At 38.5% G+C, this 19,853-nt stretch overlaps 1 protein-coding gene across 23 annotated transcripts in view; it reads right to left on the reverse strand.

Annotated features, from left to right (window-relative positions):
- mcamb (melanoma cell adhesion molecule b) overlaps positions 1 to 19,853 on the reverse strand; it is a 42,296-nt gene that overhangs the window by 12,246 nt on the left and 10,197 nt on the right. For all 23 annotated transcript variants that reach the window (XR_006011463.1, XR_006011464.1, XM_041994176.1 and 20 more), the window contains exons 2-10: positions 4,218 to 4,342; positions 3,906 to 4,131; positions 3,588 to 3,658; positions 3,397 to 3,484; positions 2,914 to 3,093; positions 1,047 to 1,177; positions 711 to 846; positions 509 to 624; positions 122 to 263 (exon numbers count right to left, since the gene is read on the reverse strand). Coding sequence is in view for 21 of the 23 variants with exons in the window: in XM_041994176.1 (XP_041850110.1) it covers positions 122 to 263; positions 509 to 624; positions 711 to 846; positions 1,047 to 1,177; positions 2,914 to 3,093; positions 3,397 to 3,484; positions 3,588 to 3,658; positions 3,906 to 4,131; positions 4,218 to 4,342 (1,215 nt within the window). In the remaining 2 variants the exon portion in view is untranslated. The remainder of the gene's footprint in view (positions 1 to 121; positions 264 to 508; positions 625 to 710; positions 847 to 1,046; positions 1,178 to 2,913; positions 3,094 to 3,396; positions 3,485 to 3,587; positions 3,659 to 3,905; positions 4,132 to 4,217; positions 4,343 to 19,853) is intronic.

Raw genomic sequence — 19,853 nt, forward strand, 5'->3', positions numbered from 1 at the left:
GCACAAACTTTGACAAATGTAGTGCAGTTTAAATGACAAAAATATGAAATCTAAATCAGCAGAAAAAACGACACATTATTGCACAAACTAGCTGTTGACCAGTTTTTAAAGACAAACTCACCCTCAACATGTACACGCAGTGAGCTGCTGGTTGTCATTCCCTCGATCTCAGGAACAGTCACTACACATTTGTACACGCCTGCTGTGTCAAACGTAACATTCTTCAAGATCAAAGTGTGACCCTCTGAGACTTCTTGTCCATTCTGCATCCAGATCACAAAAAGCATATTTAATTTATGACACAGAGGTTACCACTGAACAGCTGTGTAATCGATCAGACTATTGTTTTTAACATAAACAGAATCCACTGAGTGCATGACAGCGTCCGATGAGTCTCCACCTGCTTGTGAGTCTAATATAAGATAATCATCATCTATCCGCCTGATTGTGTAAGGTTATGGGATTTTTATTACTGGTAATGTAACTCCACTGTACATATGTGTGTAACCTTAAACCATGCTGTCTTGGTCTGCAGAGAAGAGAGGGCGTTGCAGGTGGCCTTCAACTCGTTTCCTTTGGCCATGACCATGACGTTGTTAGGCATCACAACAGCAGGGTCAAGATCTACACAAAAAGAGGAATAATTAATACAAACTAGTCAAATCTATTTTAAGCTATCGTTGCAAATTATTTAAGAGTGAAATCCTTACAGTTTACAAACACTTCCGTGTTGTTTGAGATGTCTTCAAAGTTTTCTGTGTTAGTGGAGATACATTCATAAACTCCACTGTTTTGACGGGTAACATTCTCCAGCAACACTGTGTCGTTTTCCCAATTAGCGTTGCCCTACAAAAATCAACAATAATATCAGCACTTCCAGGTGTTAAGTCATCATTAATAAGATATCTTTAAAGTGCTCAGAATAAATACAAACTCAAAATACCATGTTGTACTGCAGCTGAGCTGTTAATGGATGTACTTGATCTGGTTCTATTACAGTGAGCCCAAATTGGGCTGCAAGTATATTAATTCATATGTGTTCTTACTTTTAGGTATTTGATTAAAAAAAGTGAGGATGGATTATTTCCATCGCCCTTGCAATGAAGCTCAATAGAGTCCCCCTCCTTGATTTTGCCCTTTGGGGATTCAACCCAAATTTTTACTGCAGTGCTGGGATCTGAAACAGAGACAGGGGAGTGAGCACAAACCATGGTAGAATTACGTAGCGTGACATTTCTGACTCATTTTAATGGCACAGTGACATTTATTATGTACATTCCAGCAGTGTCCCAAAGCTGAGAAACTGCACTGTCACATTACAGCTAAGTTTCACTTTACACACAGCATCACACTTCAGCAACGGGATATCAGCACAGTAGCTGTTTTCAACAAGTGCTGTGGCTGATTCATCAAAGAAACACGACATAATATCAGAGCAAGAGAGGAAAAGACAGAGAAAAAGGAACAGAGCAAGAAATAAGACAAGGGTCAACATCAGAGAGGCTTTAAATTTTAACGTTCAGGTAGGATGCAAGATGGATGTCGAATTAGCCGTCTCAACGAGAAAATCTGCCAAGTTCAATAGTGCTTCTTTAAAGTCAGGAAGTTGTAGAAATTTTACGTCATTGCTAAGCCTCCCCTTTTAGTTCTTACCTTAAGGCATGAATACTTCATTCATTCATTCATCTATTTATTTACTGCCACTGTCTTTAGTGTATTACAACAACTAAAGAAAAATACAGATTTAGAAAATCTTTACCTCCTTTAAGTTCACTTTCAAAAACATGTATGCCTGAGGGGATAACAGTGTAGTGAACCTTGCCAAAGAACTTTGGTTGATCCTTTATTTAAATGAGTTTACAACAAGCACCACAATGACCTGTCAGTTAAATCATGTTCATCGTGATTGTAATTCAGAATATGACCTGTTAGTTCTCATTTATGTTAACCCATTAAGGCCCGACCCATGAAAAAAATGGTAAGAAAAGTCAAATTTTTTTAATATGAGGTATTTATTTGGCCCTTTAACAAAATTTAACAAAAAAAATTAACTTTTTTGTGTGTGTGTGTTGGGGGGGGGTGTATCTACCATTTATTACCATGTGATACATTAAAAATGTTATAATGTGGTTTTCTGCTTCTGGGTATCTATTAGGGGACAGAAGACAAGTATCAGATTGCTCAAAATCCTGTTCCACAAAGTTTATACCATAAATTGAAACAAAATGTCTCAGAAACTATATGTAAAATATATGTCACGTAGGGCTCTTATGGGTTAATCTTGATGTTAAATTATGAGATAAAACTTAAGAAAAAAAGTTTCTATTTGTGTTTTTTCTTCATGATTTCCCAAAAAAATCTAACTAGACGAGTTACAGGGTATTTGTATCATCTTCATAAACTGTTTTTAAAAATGGTAGCTACTTTTAAAAAATCATATCATTTACTAGACGAACCTTCTGCCGCTCACTGTTTATGAATGGATAATGAACGGATAGCCTGCTAAAATATCCAAGACTTCACCAAGACATTTAAGAATAAGAATAAAATTCAGACATGTCCTTTTTTCTCTTTGTCCCATAAATACTCATTAGTTCTGTTACAACCAATGTCATAGCAGCAGAACCTCTTTAAAAGCCATTATCGATTACTGTTATCACACCTACAACCCTCCAGAGTTGACAATGATGTGGACTGGTCCAAACCACTTTTTATTAGCAAAAGGCATATTGTATGAAGTCTGGCCTAAAGATTCTCTCATCATTGGAGTTCTGCGAGCATCCAGCTGCTCTGCATCGTACTAAAAACCACATCCATACAAACTGACTGGGAAGCAGTGAATCCACAAGCTTTAGGATGAGCTGGAACGCTGACAGTAGGCATGATTTTTGTTTGATTACTTGTTGAACTCACAGAGAACATTGACGTTAATTTGTCTGGTTTCACTCATCATGGTGCTTCCAGCAACAAAGTAGGTGACCTCACAGTAGAACAAAGCATCTTTATCCTCCTTTACTATTTTCTTTTTCAGCTCACTCTTCACCGAGAACAGACCACTTGATTGAGTAGTAACAGTGGATTCCACTTCCACTTCTGGAAAAAGGATTAAAAACAAAAAGCAAAACATTGTCAACCTTTTGGGACAAGGGAGAGTATGGCATTATTTTATTCTCACTGCTTTCTCACAGAAAAGATTTACATATGCATTATATAAATAGGCTTCATGGTGATGTATACTGTAGATAAATTCAGACTTTTCAGAACTATGTACAAGCACAGAAAGCTGTACTTGAAAAGAGGAATCAGCCCAACAAAGTACGATATGTAGTCTATCAGACACGATAAGCATAAACTATATAAGAAATCAGTGCAGATATTGATAATAATCTGACTCACCATTTTTATTGATGCGCAAAGGCATGTTGTCTTTATACCAAGTGATGTTTGGTCTGGGGTATCCATTTTTCACCTCACATGAACCGACCTGAGTAAAGACAGAAAGAGACAAGACTCCAAGAATGAAGCTGTGTCTGATATTCACTTCTTGATTTTATATTTTTAATCTTTAAGGTTCACAGCTTGATCACCAATGATGTGACTTCTTCATTGACTGAGATACCATTTTGAACACCCTCGATGGTGGGAGGCTCCGGTTTTACTGCAGTGGAAAGAAAAAGTGACAAAAACAACAAAAAAAGAGAATGCACTGAAAGAAGCATTTGTGTTTTCTGACAGTCAATAGTGAAGAGTTTTGAAAAATAAGACAGTTTAAGTATTGTCAAAAGATTCAGCATTAATATGTCCAAATACAAATGACAAGGCTGTAAATGTGGATTTAATTCTTAATGGATGGGAGTTTTCTGATCAGTATTATTATAAATTAGTTGTGTCTGTCTCAGTCTTACCAAACACCCTCAGCTTTGTTCGTCCCTCCCCGGACCCATCTGTGAGACCTTTAACGGCACAAATGTAGTCCAACTGATCTTCCAGCTTTACATCTCTGATAGTCAACATCATCGTGTTGTTGCTGTGGTTCACACTGATCCGCTCTGTGAAATGAGTGCTGTTGTCTACAGTCTTCATGAGGCCAGCCTGTTGGAAGAATCTCTTCTTGACTCCCAAGCCCTTCTCCTAAAGGTTTCCAATCATGAAACATCACATGCATGAGCACATTGCATCATTCTGAGACAGTTTACATGGGGCCTGTTGAAACTCACATAGAACCACTCTATGGTCAAGCCACCAATGCCATCGTCTGATGTGTACAAGCAGGGGATCTGAGCTTTTTCTCCCAGGTTCACCTCCACTTTGTCCTTCATGTTCACTTCCACAGCAGCCCATGCTGGTAGGCAAAAAGAAAACATGGCTATTAGCAAAGACACACAGGGCCATAACACAATGGAGGTATAATAACAGTGTGAACACAGCGATGGATTTATTACATTACTTCCAGTTATTGAAGGTATGATTTGATCTCTCATCTCTCTGCACATTCATATAATTAATCGATTTTATCTGATTTATTTCTTTTGTTTGTTTGTTTTTTACTTTGTAAATGCAGAAAAGTAAGAAGATTTTGTGAAATCTAAATTATTAGATTTTATATTTACTCCTACTGTTACATGTGCTTATTGTGGTCTAAAGCATTCACAAAAACAATGTAATTGCAGGATAAAAAGAAACATATATATATATATATATTTGTATATATATTTTTTTACTTAAAATAAAACATACTGATATTTCTAACCATTCATTCATTCATTTTCTGTACCGCGTAGTCCATTAAGGGTCGCGGGTAAGCTGGAGCCTATCCCAACATTAACAAATAAGAGGCAGGGTACATCCTGCACAGGTCACCAGTTCATCGCAGGGCCAACACATAGGGGACAAACAACAATTTACACTTGCACACACTCCTAGGGAGAATTTAGTCATCAATTATCTTACATGCATGTCTTTGGACGGTGGGAGGAAGCCAGAGTGCCCAGAGAAAATCCACACATACACGGGGAGAACACGCAAACTCCACATAGAAAGGCCACCACCCTCAAGGTTCAAACCTCCCTCCAGCCGAGATTCAAACCAACGACCTTGCTGTGAGGCTGCGGTGCTAACCACCACACCACTGTGCAGCCCTAATTCTATCCAAATTATTATAATCAGCTACAAGTCTAAACTGGCTGAAAAAATACAGAAAGCTGGCCAAAACTATATATATATATAAATATTATTAACTTCCTTTCTTCCTTTCAATTACACATACCAGTATTTATTATGGTTGACTTGCTTTTTTTATGTTTGTTTGTAGTGTCGTTTGTGCACATCCTCGAACAAAACGCTGTCCAATTTGACAGCAGCAAAAATGATTGACAAGACATGCTTGGTTCTGGGGGTTTATATTCCATCTATAATACAGATGCTGACATTTTTGCTGCTGTGATTGCATAATTAACCAAATGCTTCAAATTCAGCAGCTACATTCAGAGTTCTGTAACGTACCCCCCCAGTGGAATCCTCCAGTAACACGTGTAGTACACAAACAAGTATGAAAACAATAAAGCTCATGATGGAGATGGTTGCCTACATAGACACGAGCTTAAAAAGCAAGTATATTTTCTGCCTTACAGGAACCTGAGCTCTGAAGCACTACGAAGCACTTCTGCATCCACACACTCAAAGGAGACATGGAGGAGAAAAAAAGCCAAGAAAGTCATGGTGGGTCAAAGGGAAGACAGAAATGCTATGACAGGAATGAAAAGCCCACCCATGTCCACATTAATGTGCCGCATTCCAACATGTCACCCTCTCACAGGAAGAAAGGACCAATTTACAGGCAGTATAGTAGCCCTACTGTTCCTTCATGATCTGTCCGAGAGAAAGGAGTGGTTTTCCCTTTCCAGGGTCTCTCGATGTGACGCATCCTCCTTTAGTCTAAGGGAGGGACCTTCAATTACACTCTGCACTGCAGTGTTTCAGAAGATGTATGAGATGCCACGGAGATGTAGCCTGGAGGTCATGAGGCTGCCAGGTTTGATTTACTCTTCCCTCACTCTGTGTTCATTGTGTCACAGCCTTCTTTAAAGCACAGAGAAAAGTGGTGGTGGGAAATATCTGAATTTATGTCAAGTGCTGCTCAGAAGAATGTGAATGTGGATAATTTGTGAATGACCTGTTTCAAATTCATTTAAAAATTAGGGGCCAGCACTGTTTTATACAAAGTCATGTGAATAAGAAAGTGTCGCTACTTTCAACCGTTTGGTTTTATATCTCAGAACTTAATCAACTTGTTCTTACCAAGTCTTACACAAACCCAGATTAACAAAAGCACACCAAGTATCGCACCATGTTAGGGTATATTTATAATATATATATATATATATATATATATATATATGGGTTGAAATTCACTAAATATAGTGGGGGGAAAACTAAGTACACCTTACCCCAAATATTCCCTAATCATCACCCTCCACCACTGTGCTTAACAGTTATTGTCAGGTGTTTGTGATGTCATGCATGCTGCTGTGCATTATCAAAAGTCGAAGGTCACTTTATTATGGTCAAACATCAGCTCTTTGGTCTTGTGGTTTTGATCAGATGAAACTTTGCAAACCTAAAAGGTGATGTCATGTTCTTATTAGAGAAATGAGCCTTTCACCTGACCATCCAAACCATCCGTATTTGCCTTTTTTTTATATATATATTTGTAATATCATAAACTTTAACCTAGGGTTTTTTGGCTCTGGGGTGGCGGGTGGTCTGGCAGCGTCAGATTGTAGACATACCACAGTCGATTGTTGACGGCCAATACAAATGTCTGCCATTTAGTGTGGTAACAGGTTTAAGCTCTAGCTGGAGACATGGGCCTGGTGCTTTTCAAAGCTTTGCGACTTTGGTACTTAGAGGGCTAAAACAACTGAAATGAACTGAACTTTGAACTAGTTCAAAACCAAAATGGTGAACTATGAATGTGATCAATTAATTTTTAATTGAATGAACTGAACTTTGAACTAGTTCACCTGGATGGTTGCTTCAACTCCACAAATTAGAGTGGATGCGGCTGATGTTCTAACTTTTTACGTGCAGCCATAACATGCATAGAAATCTAAGGCATTTACTGTCAGAATCTTCTGCAGACAGTACATAATAATCCCACAACTGATAAGCACAGTAATAAGATGCATGTCATGCACACACAGCTCCTCTCCTTTCACCTCCACTTGACATTTCAGAGCGGGACTGCACTGACGTGTTGCTGGTTTGTTACGCTAGCATACGCAATGCATGGTGCTTAACGTAATGTTACAGGACCTCACATAATAGGAACCAGTTCATGCTGAAGTTCTTTATTTACAAATGTATTGCAAATAGTTCAGCATTCACAGAAAAATTAACGTATTCTTCAAACACGTTCATGCACAACACTGTTCGCAGTAGTAGCAGCTGTAGTAGTATTGTTATTAATATTATGTCCTAATACATAAAACTTTTTTACATCACTGTATCTCATAATTTATGGGGAGTGATTTTAAAATTAATAAATGTGAGCAAAATTCTTTATCATATAGTGGCACATTTTACAGAATATATCAGTGTAAATCAAAAAGCTGTAACAAAAAAAAAAAAAAAAGTTTTTTATGACCTTGTATCCAACAGTTTATAAATGTTTTTTCTGCATCTAGACTTCATTGTCTCTTTCAGTAAACTGGGTTTGATTAGTTGCCGTGGAAGCAGTTCAGTTGTCTCCACACCCTGCATTCATCCACTCACTGGTGGTGAGATTTAGTTAAGAGCTCTGAAATAAGCAACTTGGCAGCCTGCAAGTTGAAGCAAGACTTTGAAAGCAGAAAGCATGGCTTCTTACTCTTATAAATACACAAACAGACAAATAACACAGATTAAGTCCTTTTAAATCAGTAATTCTCTGCCTGTGCTGCTACAACAGATATTAGCTTCTATCATAACACATAACTGTAAATGTGATTAGTTGAAGAAACAAAAACAAAAACCAATCCTGCTCTTATCTTAAAACATGAACCAGAAATTTCCTCAGAAGTTGTTCAACTGTCCCTCAGCGAAGTTCCTGCAACCCATACATCTGCCATGAGGGTGGAGGACAGCATTGCTGAAGAGTCAGATGCATGAACTTGCAGCTGAGGTAAATCATCATAGCACCAGAGATTAAACGCAGACACATCCCTGCTTCACTCCCTTTGCTGCTGCGCAATATGAAGCCCTGAGATGGCTTTTTGGTGAATTGGCGCTTTTATAAGTAAAGTTTAATTGAATTCATTCCTGTATCAGCTGCATGAATAACACATTTACAGTGTTATTTACCTCCTGAACCAATCCTCTGACCACTGCTACAAAAACAAGCACGCTTCCCTTTACCTTTTCTCTTCACCAAACTCCTTTAAATCCTTCCTCCTCTACACTTCCCTCCACCTGCCTCTAACTGAGCTGTGTGTTGCTGTTTACTTCTGGCTAATGGAACTAGACGGATGCTTTCCTGTTAAAGAAATCCAATTAGTTTCTACAACACAGATATTTCCTGGCCATTAGCGATAAAAGAACAGCGCTGACTCACTCAACAGCGAGCCGTCCCCCCCATCTGGGCTCTTACAGAACATGCAGTAATAACTCAGGTTTTGCACATCAGTTTTCTCTTCCCTCATCCTGTCTGATGGCTGACAGCTACATCATATCTCACAGGTCACTTGAGAAAGTGTCATTGCAAGGCCTCAGATCAATTTCTGATGATGAGTGAGCACACACTGGAGTCCATGCATGTCGGATAATATTCTTGAATCAGTATGACAGAAAAAAGCTGAGCATTATTCCTTCTGACAGCAGCCTGTTGGGGAATCTATGTCACTCCAGTTTCAAGAGCATCTCTCTGCTAACTGTTATCTCCCCTGAAAAAAGTGTTTTTGATTAAAGGGGTAGTGCACTCAAAATGTGTTTTTTTATTTAGCTGTAAACACAGTACTACTTAGTTATGATAAAAACCACATATACTGTTGATAAAAATTTGTATTTTTTTTTTAGTTTATTTTAAAAACTGGATTTTGTGGGTAAAAAATGGCTCATAACGCTCTCTACAGGATAAAACCAGGTTATGTTTTTCATGACATAGAGAGGTTATCTACGTCATGAGAAAATTTGAAAAACCCTACAAGCCCCTTCCTCCAAATGCAGATAGATGGGTCCTCGCAGGCATAGAAAATCACGCCCAACAACGCATATGAAGGGATGTGAGCTTATATGGTGTAGATTTGCTAGTTTCAGACTTCTATTCTTTTAAAGAGTGTCTGATCAATTATTCCTGCAATGGGACGGATTTGTGTTTTTGAGGGGTGTAAAAGTAACTCCAGACTTACCTGCTGATATACCTGCTGATCCTCATCTAAGGAGAGACAGCAGCTCAAATCGTAGCAGCGGCACTTCCTGCACAACAACCTGCTGCGAGTCTCCACAGCTTTCCAGAGCTGCTGGAACTGCTGACAGGCCTGCATAGCAGCGCTAACGGCTCAGACTGATATGGTTCAGGACCACCTTGTTCATGTGTAGCTAAAGAGATTCAGGAGGGGAAAAGTCTTCCACCTCAAAGACCGCTCTGTGGCGTAGGTGCTTTGTGAATCTTGCTTTCCATCTTGCCAGTGAGCTGAGTTGCTGTCTGTCTATCATTTCTGCCTGTTTATCCCGACCCGCCCACTCTCCGCCCCCTGACCCCCCCAGATCTTGCACCCCAACCCTTGCAGTTTCAGGCATTTTTTTTTTTTAATTCGGCAGTGGGTGGAGTTACGCAAAAAGTAGAGTGTGTAGTTACACTAAAAAAAAAAAAAAGAAACACTTCAAAGCAAAAATGTATCTGCCAAGCACTTTAAGCACTTCTTCAACTGATCATCCATTTACTCTGCTGTCCCTCTACAGTACTGTCAAAAACCTAAATGAAGCATATCAGATGTTTAGCTTGTTATCCATCAGGAATAAGTGTCAGTGAGGCACCTGGTTGCTACCAAAGTCTTTGTTTACTATGACAACATGAAGGAATGAGTCCTGCAACAGATGGTATGGCCCCTACTGTGCTCTGGCTCCAGTTTCACAAAGACAAACTTTGACTATGAACCAGATCCAATTAACTGTCAGACTATAAATCAGACATGTAAATTAATCTGTTGCACTTCAAACTAAAGATCAGCTGAAACAATTAACTTTTACTCCAACAGTAAAAATACCTCTAAAAGTTTTGTTTAGGAGTTTTAAAAACTCCACTAGATCCAATAAGTTCTTTAGAGAGAGAGAATTTTCCTCATTAAATGTTTATTCCTCAGCCTCTGGCACAGATAAGAACATTGAAATAAAAATGATAATTGTATAATGTAAATTGCACTTATGTTGCATAAGGTTTGATGAAAAGAGAGAAGCATCCACATGTTGGAACGTGATCTACATGCGTACTATGCATCTGGTCCTAATGGGTTGATGGGAAAATGCAGCAAAGAATGTAACAAACCCTTAATAACTTAACTACTTAAGAGGAATAAATTGACCCAATCGAAACATTCCTCCACTGCAGAAAAAGGAAAACAACTGCAAGAACAGGAATGTTTGTACTCCAACAGATGAGCACAACATTTTTAATTTATTTGATTTGTGAAGCCAAATGATGTTCACACATATACACACACACTAATTATACAGCTTAAAAATTATCTCTGCTCAGCTCTTTCAAGGCCGCTCCAGCTGAACCTGCAGGGGATCTCTTTTAACAAGAAAAGCTCATCCAACAAACCGCTCACAGACAAAACAAGGCCTACAGCAAAGTCCTGACAGAGGCAGGTAGCCAGGATAAAATTATCTGAAGAGAAAGACATATCAAACACAATGTGCGTCCTGTCAGACAGCTTTGATTTCAATGTTGACCAAACAATCAGTGCCTGTTAGTGTAGAACAGGATAACACAGCTTCCTGTCAGGCTCTGCGCTTCTGCTAAACTTATCCACACCTACAATATAACGTCTCTCTTTCTACAGACAGAAAACTAATACCAGGTCATCAGCACACAATCTTACACCAAAAAGTGCATCAAAATATTCATGACTGTGTTTAAAATGCAGCTTCCTCTTTTCTGCAGGTGGATAAATGAGATGTGGCATGTGGCCGCTCAAAGGACAAAACCTGTTTTGACTTTCGCCGCATGATGGTTTCAATAACAGGCTGCAGTTAACCTGCTCTCCCTCTCCAACATCTGCTCTGGCAGCAAGCCCAGACCACAAATGGAAATCAAGGGATAGGGAGGCTCACCTTCAGCACATTAACGGCTAATCAAACCAGATAACTGTCCGTTTACTGGAAACAAACTCAAAGACTCAAATACAGAACATGGTCCAACAGTTAGAACTAGAAACTCTGAGGTTTAAAAAGGTGTCGCTTTTTGCTAAGAAATATCCATATATACAGTGTTTGATGTACCTTAGATGTTTAAAATCTAAATTTAAAATCTTATCATTATAAAAGTCTATTATCTCTTTTAAATAATTGGTTTAAAAATGCACTTTGATATGAAGTCAGCACAAATGTGGTTAACTGAGAAAACGGATAAACATTTGTTTGCTTGTTAAATTTGAGAAAAAGGGGTTCTTGAGTAATTTAATCCCAATTCCAATGTTTTCTTTTCTTTATTCTTGCTAGAAATAAGAATTTCTGAATTCAAAGTACCCATGACTGCGTCATTCACTCTCCAGCATGACACACTCAGCAGCATTAGAATTAACTTCAGTGTAATATCATTGTGACTATTATTATCCTCTTGATCAGCCTAAAAACTTTCTGTTGCTCTGCTGTCCTCACCTGTACACTATCAGTCTCCTATTTTTATTTTGTTTGCATGTCTGAAATTAATTGTGTAACTTGATAAAAGTGTCAACTCTGTTGGTGATATTAGTAGTCATATAAGGCTGAAAATAAAACAAGCTCCACTTGATTGTTTCACAGATATCCTGTTCTACACAAATAAATCCTGCGAATATTAGAGATGAAGCACCTTCCTGAACAGACTAATCCTGTTCAACCTGCAGTAAAATCACATGCTTTTGTCAAACTCACACATTTACTCCTGCAGCAGCCACAAAGTTATGTTTAACTGACCTGAATTTAACACTTGATTCAAGCACTAAACTCATTATTACATGGTAGCACAAGCAGCACATGACAACTTCATATTACTGCCTTTTAATCAGCTTTAAGTTTAATGAGCTAGCAGCAGACTTTCTTCTCTCTGTATGAAGCAGAATCCATTTATCTAAAAGAAGGAGCAGTTTTCTTTAGAAAACAGTGTCCTTATGTTTCTTCTCCCACAAGGTTGGATTTTAAGGTGCTGCATTAATATTTACAAAGCAACAATTCCTCAGCTCAGACAGCAAAAGCCCCAAAGAAAAGTTTAAGATTCCACTGAACCAGAAGGGATATTAATCTCTTAAGGACAAGAATAGATATTGATAGTCAAGCTTCAACCTGTGCATGTTTGTGTATTGGGTCATGAACTGAATATTAATTGCCATCATCCACTAGATATTCTATCAGGTGACAGCACTGCTGAGAGATGATGCTCAAACATAGAGCGAGACAGCACATGGGAGCTGTATTAGGCTGCATTTAATATTTATATTTCCTGGTAGTTTGCAATGAAAACACAGAAGTCTGTATTACTGTGAGAGAGGCATTTCCTCTTGAATGGGCTGGTTAAAAAAGAAGTGACAGCTCAGTGACTTGTTTCCAGCTCTGTCACATCTAAGAATAACAACAGCCTATCAAGCTTGTTTGCTTACATGATAGAGCAGAATTACAGTACACTGACCTGAGTGGTACCAGAAATAGCAGCCTCATTTTCAGGAGCATGGGAAACCAGTGCCACAGTAAAGCTACTCTTTGTATGAGTGTAAAAACGTCTGAGAGCAGTGAAAAGAGAGAGGAATTAACAGGAGAAAATAGATAAAAGAGAGGTGAGTTAAGGGGGAGAAATCAAAGTGTTATCCAGAGGCGTGCGGTTGTTTGGTTCTCAGGGAGTAGCAATGGCCTATGACATTTATCACTGATCCTTTAATGACACACTTACAGTGTCTCACAGAGGAAGCTTAGCCAAACAGAACATAAAAACTCCTAACGAGAGCAGTGGAGGGAAGTTTGAAATCCCTTAACTTCATCTGCCAGTTGCTTATGACAAACAGCTGGATGCAAATTTTCTTCCTTTTCAAATGTAAAGCTGTATTTATCCCATCCAAGCAAATTTTTTATTAACCTCTTAAAATTCTTCCATCTTTGCCTAAAACAGGTGTTTATGAATAAAAGGTTCATTGTGGACCAACTGTTTTACTAGACTACTTTTACTGGACCCTTGCTGATGTAACAGGAGTGTTTGTGTTGCAGTATCATCTGCAACAGGAGTACAATATGGCTTCTAAGCTAATTTACAACGTGTCAGGATAAGCCTTGTTTGTGCTCTTGAATGGTAAATATCATTCAGCTCTTAGGAAGCTTAGCCTTCCAGTAGTGTATAACATGTGGAGGTGATTTGAAGGGAAACTGAGTGAATTACTATGTGTTTGTCATGTCCTGCCCATGGGACGTCTGATACCAACAGGTTAATAAAAAAAAAAAAAAAAGAAGACTCATTCTCACTCTGACATGCAGCTATCATCACCTTGGAAATGGTATCTTGTCAACTTTTAAATATGATCATCCTAGTTAAAGTCAGAGTAATGTAAATTCAGTGATTTGCATGGAAAATAATGTTAGATGTTAGAAAGTAGTGGCCTAAAACATGCTAAAAGGCAGAAAGCTGTGTTTTACTGAAATGTGTTGTTTCTGTTCACCAGTTTGTGTAACATAAATTGAATAATGTAGAGGCATGTAAAGAGGCAAATATAATTTGCTTTAAATATAGATGACAGTAACCAATTTATCCTTAAATGTTGTTTTCTTAAAAATTCTCTTGTCCAGCGGATTGCATGTACCTTTCCTATTGTCTCCATCTCTTTCTTCACTCTCACAGCCTGCTGTAACACAATTAAGCTGTCATGTGCACAAAAACTATACAGTATATAATGGTTTCATGAACCTGCAGAGCATCTGAAGTGCTGCATCATTTCATCAGTTCAGACTGAATTAAATAAGAAATGCTGATGAATTCATCAACATATATCTTGTGATGCAAACAGACATTTCCGCTGACTTTATCTCTGGCAGGTCAGTCAGTCTTCACATGCATACTGTATTTGAAGGATGGACGTATGCAGCCTTACTGTGCTCTTGCTTTACAAATCCATTACCAAAACATCAGACCCCTTTTTTTAATCGGGAAAACTCAGCTCTGCTAAACAGTATAAAAGAAAGTTATGAAAAACTCTTGAAAACGTTGACAGTAAAGTCCTTGTCACATGTTCATCAATCACATTAGTCCAGTAACGCACCCTGAGGTATTTTTACACACACACACATATGTCACACACAACTATCAGAGCTAAAAAGCTCCATATTGACTGATGGATCCCCTCACAGCTCCTGGCACAGTGGATGCATCTCTCCATAACTCAACGTGCAACAGTTTGTCATGAATAAGCCATTCAGATAGAGGAGCTATTGATGTTTCAGCAGCAGAAATTTGAAAATATAGATTATGTGGGGCCATTATTTTAAATGACTATGAATTAGTCATGCCCTTTTTTCATACTCATCTACTGACAAACGAGCTCTGAATCTACGGAAAAGTCAGTTTTGGTCCACAGTTCATATTGCTTTGTGCAGGAAATTCCATTTCCACAAACCCCAGATACCAGACTCTTTAACCCACATGGTTTTTACTCATTCTTCATAAATATGCATGTTTCTTTTCAGCAACTTAGCAGAGATCTTTATTTATTAATGGGGTCTCTAATGACCTCATTTAAGGTACATGTGCAGGAGACTGCTCTTGTTGTAACTTTGGTCTGAGTGGATGTCCCCCCCCCCCCAACTATGCTGGCTACACAGACAAACTACCCTCCTGAAGTCATGAGGACTGGCCAATACCGGCTAACAGAAATAGCATCTGGAAACTGGACCCCAAAGGACTTGCAGGAATTTCAGATATAAATGCATCAAGATATGAGAAAAATAAATAAACCAGGTGAGATAATGACTTCTATTAACCTTCCATGTACATGGTAAACAAATCTGAACAAACATGCATATAAAGTATCTGTGTACATGTGTGTACTTAGCAGTTGTGTGTAAAATTAATAAAGATCGTAGGTAATATACTCTAATAATACTTACTGATAAACACTAAAGTGCAATAAGAACTGAACTGTTTAATTAATCTTGTTTACATGACATCAAAAAAAGGTTGGCATGAAACTTCTGAAAACTGAATAAGATTTGACCTGAGAAAAGTAGCACTGCTACCACCTGCTACATTATGCACTCAGTTTTTAAAACACTGAATTTAACATTTTTGGCAGTCATTATCTTGGTCTCATGAAACCAGAAGTTACAGCTACAAATCAATCACAACCTACCCCTGCAAACCATTTTGTTTTTAACTCAGGATGTTTTATACTTGCAGCACCTTAGAGGATCCACTGCTCTGCTCAGTTTTATATCATTGTAAATTATATAATAAATATAATTTTTGCTTTTACTCACAGTGATTTGGAAGAGAGTGAAGTGTGTGTCCCCTTTGTCCACTTGGTGATGTGACATATACAAACAATAAACCAACTGCTTATGAATTAGCTTAAATGACAATACACATAATCGTTATTTCCAGCCATAATTCACTGAATTGCACTCTACTGTGAAAACAAACAGTCGTTCTCTGGAGCCTGTATGGGGTTCAGGTGATGTTTTAATTGCAGCGTGCTGAGACAAAGAGATGGACAGTGGCAGCTGTAGCCACCAAACTGCACATTCCCACGAAGCCTCAGAGAAAACAAGGTCAACTTGTCACACTGACGTGTGAGACACTTTCTCTGACACATACACACAGATCCCCAGGGTTCTGGAGCCAAATGCCGGGAGTATCCACTCAACATGCCATCAGAATTAACGATTTCCAAAAGGCAGAGGAGATGAAGGATTCAAAGAATGTAAATATAGTGGGGAGGACCTGAGTGGACCACACAGGGGACGGGGAGGGAGTTACGTTGTACTCTGATTTCTCCTGATGATCCGATGGTTCATTCCATTTCAACGGACCACCTGTTTGAGAGATCAGCCGTGGTTAGACCTGGAACGCTTCCTAGCCTGCCACACTCCATTTTTCAGGGGGGGCTCTGCTGACTCACAACTGTTACGATAGTTTGGTAATAAAAGTTTCAGATGAGTCTTATAAGGTCACTCGTAATATAAGCAATCTAGGTCCAAGAAACCAGTTTAAATTAAGGCAGTAAATAAAAATGATACCCTAACTGCCCTTAGCAGCAGACGTTAAGGTGTTGCTATGTGAGGAATTTAACCAAATGGTTTAGCAGAGCACTGATCACAAGCAGAAGAATCCAAACAAAAATATAGTAAAGATGGTTCTGATGCAGCATGAAATAAAGTCTAATAGTTTTAGCTTTCACCACTTTTTCACGCACTACATTAGACACACTGCTCACTTTTATTGTTCAGCAAACACCACAGTGAGTAAAGACACTGACAGCTGGACTGATGCTGGAAAAGCCTTTTTAGAGCAATCTTAGAGCGCAGCTGTGAGGATCCAAGCACATGCCTTCAGCTGAAAGGAACACAGGTTTCTCTGACCTGAAGCTAATCCCTCTTTGATAAGCAGCTCTTTGGTCTTCTGTCAACAGTTGCACTCCAAAGAAAGCTCAGTCTGTTCTTCAGCTTTTGATAACTACTAAGCAACAAGCCTTAGTACTCTTTACTCACAGTTTCCACACTCAGCTATTTTAATATATGTCCCCATCTCACTCCCTATCTCTCTCACACACACATATGCAGACATGTAAAAAAAAACTTTGTTGGATGAGGTCATCTTCCCATGTTTAACTCAATGATTCCCATAATTAAAAAAAAACATTGTGAACTACTCTCACAGTCTTACACATATACCTACTTGGAGTACTGTGTGTGTGTGTGTGTGTGTGTGTGTGTGTGTGTGTGTGTGTGTGTGTGTGTGTGTGTGTGTGTGTGTGTGTGTGTGTGTGTGTGTGTGTGTGTGTGTGTGCGTGTCAGAGGGGATCACAGTAAGCCATTTCCTCATGCCTGCTCCCATGGTGGTACAAACGCCTCCTCCATCCTCTTTCCCACGTCCCAGACCACAAAATGGTCTCCATATCAGTCACTCTTAGAGCAGTCAGAAATAAAATAACACAAGTTGTATGGGAAAGGCCAACTAGGATGGTATTTCTGATGCTGACTGTGATGATACAGAAACATGGAGAGGAAGGGAGAGAGGTCTCATGACATGGCCTCAAAAGAATGAGATGTATGTTGCTTGCTCCTGGCACAATAGTGCTAAAGATAGAAGTGTGCAAACAAACACACTGAGAGCTCTTCACCCATTCAATCAGAGGATAAGGTACTCGGCAACAGTTCTGACCTTTTATGGTCGAAGTTGCAAGTGGCAGTAATGAATCAGATTTGTTTTTATTTTTTCATGACAAGACATCCTTTAGTTTCTTTGTGTGCAGGTGTGTTAATGGAACCTCAGATGAAAAAAAAGCACCATTGTTAAAATGTTAGCGTTAAAGGTACAAATGGTCTGATGGGTAAAAAGGGCTAAAAAGTCACCAAACACTAATTTTATCACTGGTATGTAAAATGGTGTAAAAACAGTTAAGTGTGGTTACACTCAACAAACACATTCACAACGTTTTTTTTTTTTTTTTTTTATTGTGAAGGCAGGTTTCAGTCTTACAAATCTTTCAGTACAGTTCGGGTTAACTGGAGTTCAGAGAGGTCCATCTTTTCATCTTGGATGTGTAATTCAGGTTACTGTCACCCAGTTCTTTGACAAAGGGAAACACATATTCCTCTAAAAATATTTAGTTATACCTTTAAAACAATGAATCCCTCTGGTGCAGGAGGCTGCTACGCAGACCAACAGCATAATCAAACCACTGCCATGTTTTAAAGTTTATAAGGTGTTTTCTCACCTTTTGATCACCTGAAGGATGAACTCTGCTTTGTTTCCATCAATCATTCAATCCTGGTCATGTATACAATGAAAAATAAGTACAGGTGAGTCTTTCTGAAAATACCCAGAATTCTGTGCTTCTAATTCAGGGGTACTTACAGTTAAGTGTATTGTTAGTACGACAGAAAAGTATTTTTACAATCACCAGAAAAGGGGGCTTTATATTACAGTGTTATTTCTTTAGAATCTGTGTTGATGATGACCTGATGTTATGTTTATGTCATTTGTGATGGAAATGCTTCACATAATTTAGTTACATGCACAAATTACAATTTTTATAGACATTGCTTGGATTCCTGTGTCATACCATTGAAATTTGTTCCTATTCCCACCAGCGTTATGATAAGACTTTCCAAAAAAGAAAACAGTATTGGTGTTGATGAAGACTCATCTCTTCCTCACAGGATTTACTTGCAAAAAGCTTTACCTGCTTTTCACAGAACAGATAAAAAGGTTGATTTAAAGGTCCATGATGTGATGCGGCAACAGAGAAATCAAAACAATGATCTCTTTTCAACGCATCAGCTGTTTCAACTTGGAAAAAAATGGATTAAAGTTAAATTAATGAAACTAAATCAAAACAAACCTTAATGGTGTGACTGAGAAAATAAAAAAGTAGTTCAGTTTTATCAGTGGAGGAAGAATTTGGACGTTATGACTAAAAGTTTAAAGACAGACCTTAATATAAAAATAAATATTTAGCCTAAATAGTCATTTCGACTAAAGACTGAGAGAAAGGTAAATTATGAAAACAATCAACAGTGATCTGCTGTAACTAAACAGTGTGAGGCCACAGCAAACATGAAACTCTGTAGTCAGCAGGCCATTGTCAGGGCTACATTAGTTTAAAAGGATCCTAATGTGCATTAGATCAGCACTGAGCTTTATTTCATGAAAACAGCATCCATTATTCAGCAGGGTTTTGTACTAACAGGGAAGATCAGGGGATCCTGACAGGTTTCTAGTCCTGACTTGTGTCAGTGCAGCTCGCAAAGGACAGTGTGAGATCCAAGCATCATCTGCTTTCCACTTCCAGAGCTTGAATGTTTGTTCCCTCTGGTCTTTTTTAGGTTATGATGGCAATGATAGCCTGCTACCAGCCTATCAAAACATTGTTACCACTTGTTTTGATTGTGTTACTCTACCTATATATTTATTTTGTCTTTACTAATCAATGAAAACTAGCATGAGGAGGAGAATGACTCCTACTGTTCATGTCTGTGGGAGTTATGAAAACTGCTATGAGAACAATTGAAGCAGTAGGCTGGGAATTGCACATTCCTGGTAAAAATTGCTGAACATCTCCATTTCTGAGTCTAATGCTTTATACATCTGCCATGACCAACAATCTGATACACTGAAGATACATATGAAGAAACTACCAGTGCAATACAATGCAATCCACCTCTATGCATTTCAGTACAGCGCAACACGGACAAACTGCACTGAAACATGATAAAAAAATAATAAAATGATAATAAAAGTAAATGGGTTAGAGTAAAACAAGCTGAAACAGCCTTAAACTCACCCTTATTTCTGACTTTGTCAGTTCTGATTGTATCTACAGTACAGTGATGCATAGTGTAATGTGCCATGACTACAGGCAGTGATAAGATGTGCAACACTGATGTTTCTACATAAACAAGAGGAAGCTGTGGAAATAAAA

The sequence above is a fragment of the Melanotaenia boesemani genome, chromosome 9 (genome assembly GCF_017639745.1).
Source record: "Melanotaenia boesemani isolate fMelBoe1 chromosome 9, fMelBoe1.pri, whole genome shotgun sequence".
In the NCBI taxonomy this organism is placed as follows: domain Eukaryota; kingdom Metazoa; phylum Chordata; class Actinopteri; order Atheriniformes; family Melanotaeniidae; genus Melanotaenia; species Melanotaenia boesemani.